This window comes from Alligator sinensis, unplaced genomic scaffold (genome assembly GCF_000455745.1).
Source record: "Alligator sinensis unplaced genomic scaffold, ASM45574v1 scaffold32_2, whole genome shotgun sequence".
NCBI lineage: Eukaryota > Metazoa > Chordata > Crocodylia > Alligatoridae > Alligator > Alligator sinensis.
The window spans coordinates 358,973-360,927 of NW_005842670.1; the positions used below are offsets into that span (position 1 = coordinate 358,973).

The window sequence follows — 1,955 nt, forward strand, 5'->3', positions numbered from 1 at the left end:
AAGAGTTTGTACAGTTACAAGTGTGCATACAAAGTTACTAAATATTTATCTATTTTATGCCACTAATCAGTCATAGTATATTTGGAAGATATTTCTATCTACTGAGGGAAATTATGCAGCTTTGGAAATGCATCTAAGATGATATAAAATATTCATATATCAACTTGAAAACTGATTAACAAAAAGGTAAAAATCTGATGAATCACTTATTTTCCCATTTCTGTCTGTTGGAATAAGAATAGTGACAGTCATTTAAAGTGCCACTCAGATCTGATCAGCACACAACTGTTCCAAAAAGGGGAAGGTTAAATCCTTGAAGTATACTGAAAAGCTGCAAATCAGTTTGTTTTGTTGTTCTCTGTGATGTCCCAACACAGGTAAGTGACTAGTGGCTTCCACCACCACCACCACCATATATTTATAGACCCTATAACCAAGCCATATATCAAATGACAGCTGATTTCTGGTCCCTGATGTTTTTTACAATTTTTTTTCCTTAGGATCTGCACTGCACTTACAATAATCAATACCAATTATTTCTCACAGTGATAAATAAAGATACATCTAAGCTTATACTTACAGTCAAAGTAAAATCATAACAGTCTGGGAGTTCATGGTGACGAACCGTCTGGAGATTGATTGCCTTCAGATTAAACATAAGCTGCACTGTTACAAGTCTGGAAGGCAATTTTGTATTAGCTTTTCACAGTAATAATATTTTGTACACAAGTGCAGGAACCAAGTATTCCCCCTCACCTATGAAAGTCCAGAGTGAAATTGAAATCATGCTTTCCCACCGTTCTGTTTTCCAAGGGCATCATGGGCTCAATATAGAAACAGTCTGCCATTAAAGAAGAAGTACAAACAATGAAATTGGGTAGATTCAGTGTTGGTTTTAATTCTACCCCCAACCCCCATAGGACAATTATGCTCACAGAATTACAGAACGTAGAAAAGTAGGGCTGGAAGGGACCTCAGGATGCCATCTAATCCAAGCCCCTACTCAAAGCAGGATCATCCCTATGCAAACCAGACCATGGACGTCTTTCTAAACTATCCCTAAAACTACAGTGAATGCTGCTATTAACTGCATACCTCAGATGGATCAGTCACGTCAGAAAAAAGTCTTGTAACAGTGCTGCCTTTCCTGTATGCCAGCTCAGTGCATTATTCACTTAATTAACAGTTACTCCTTTCTTACCTTACAGGCAAGTTATGAGGGGAAATACATTAATGAACACGGGGTTCACAAAATGGAGAGACGGGCCACAGAAAAAACCTACAGTTCTGTCAAAAGACCAAAAGTTACTTTCCTCATCTGAAGAGCTTTAGAATCAGTTTGTTTTAAAATACAGAACAAAGTGTTTCATAAGTGACGAGTTGAACTAAGTTTTAAAACAGAGCATATGTTCACAAAATTGAAGAAGCTGTGAGATGAGGAACATTTTACATTCTGTGGCAATTTCAAGGGTGGAAATGGGGGGGATGTGGGGGGTAGGTGCAGTGGTGTAGTTGCACCCCCCCACACACACACACTTTGATTCCTGCTCCACCCTAAAATCAGATGCCTGGGAGGGGCAGCAGCACTGCTATTCAGGCAGTGATGAGAGAGCTCATTCATGGCTCATTGTCTCCCCGGTTCCTATTAATCTCTCTCCACTCCTTGTTAACAATCCTCCTCCCTTTTAGTGGTCTTGATGTTCTACTATTCAAACTATCCTTTCTTTTGTAGTTTTGATGTGGGGCTGCAGGGGGGTGGTCAGGATGGAACTGGGACTAGCTACCCAGATCAAGGACAACAAGAAGTCCTTTTTTAAATACATAGGGGGCAAAAAGCAGGTACCGGGTAACATGGGGCCTCTGCAAGACACGCTAGGAAATCTGGTTGCCGCACCAGATGACAAGGCTAACCTATTTAATGATTTCTTTGCCTCCATTTTCCTGAGCAGGGACCA

The 1,955-nt window shown here is 40.2% G+C and overlaps 1 protein-coding gene across 1 annotated transcript in view; it reads right to left on the reverse strand.

Moving 5' to 3' along the window:
- The window catches only part of LOC102369420 (mucolipin-3), a 38,860-nt gene that overhangs the window by 19,166 nt on the left and 17,739 nt on the right, over positions 1 to 1,955 (reverse strand). The window contains exons 5-6 of the mRNA XM_006033851.2: positions 757 to 841; positions 581 to 677 (exon numbers count right to left, since the gene is read on the reverse strand). Of these exons, the coding sequence (XP_006033913.2) occupies positions 581 to 677; positions 757 to 841 (182 nt within the window). The remainder of the gene's footprint in view (positions 1 to 580; positions 678 to 756; positions 842 to 1,955) is intronic.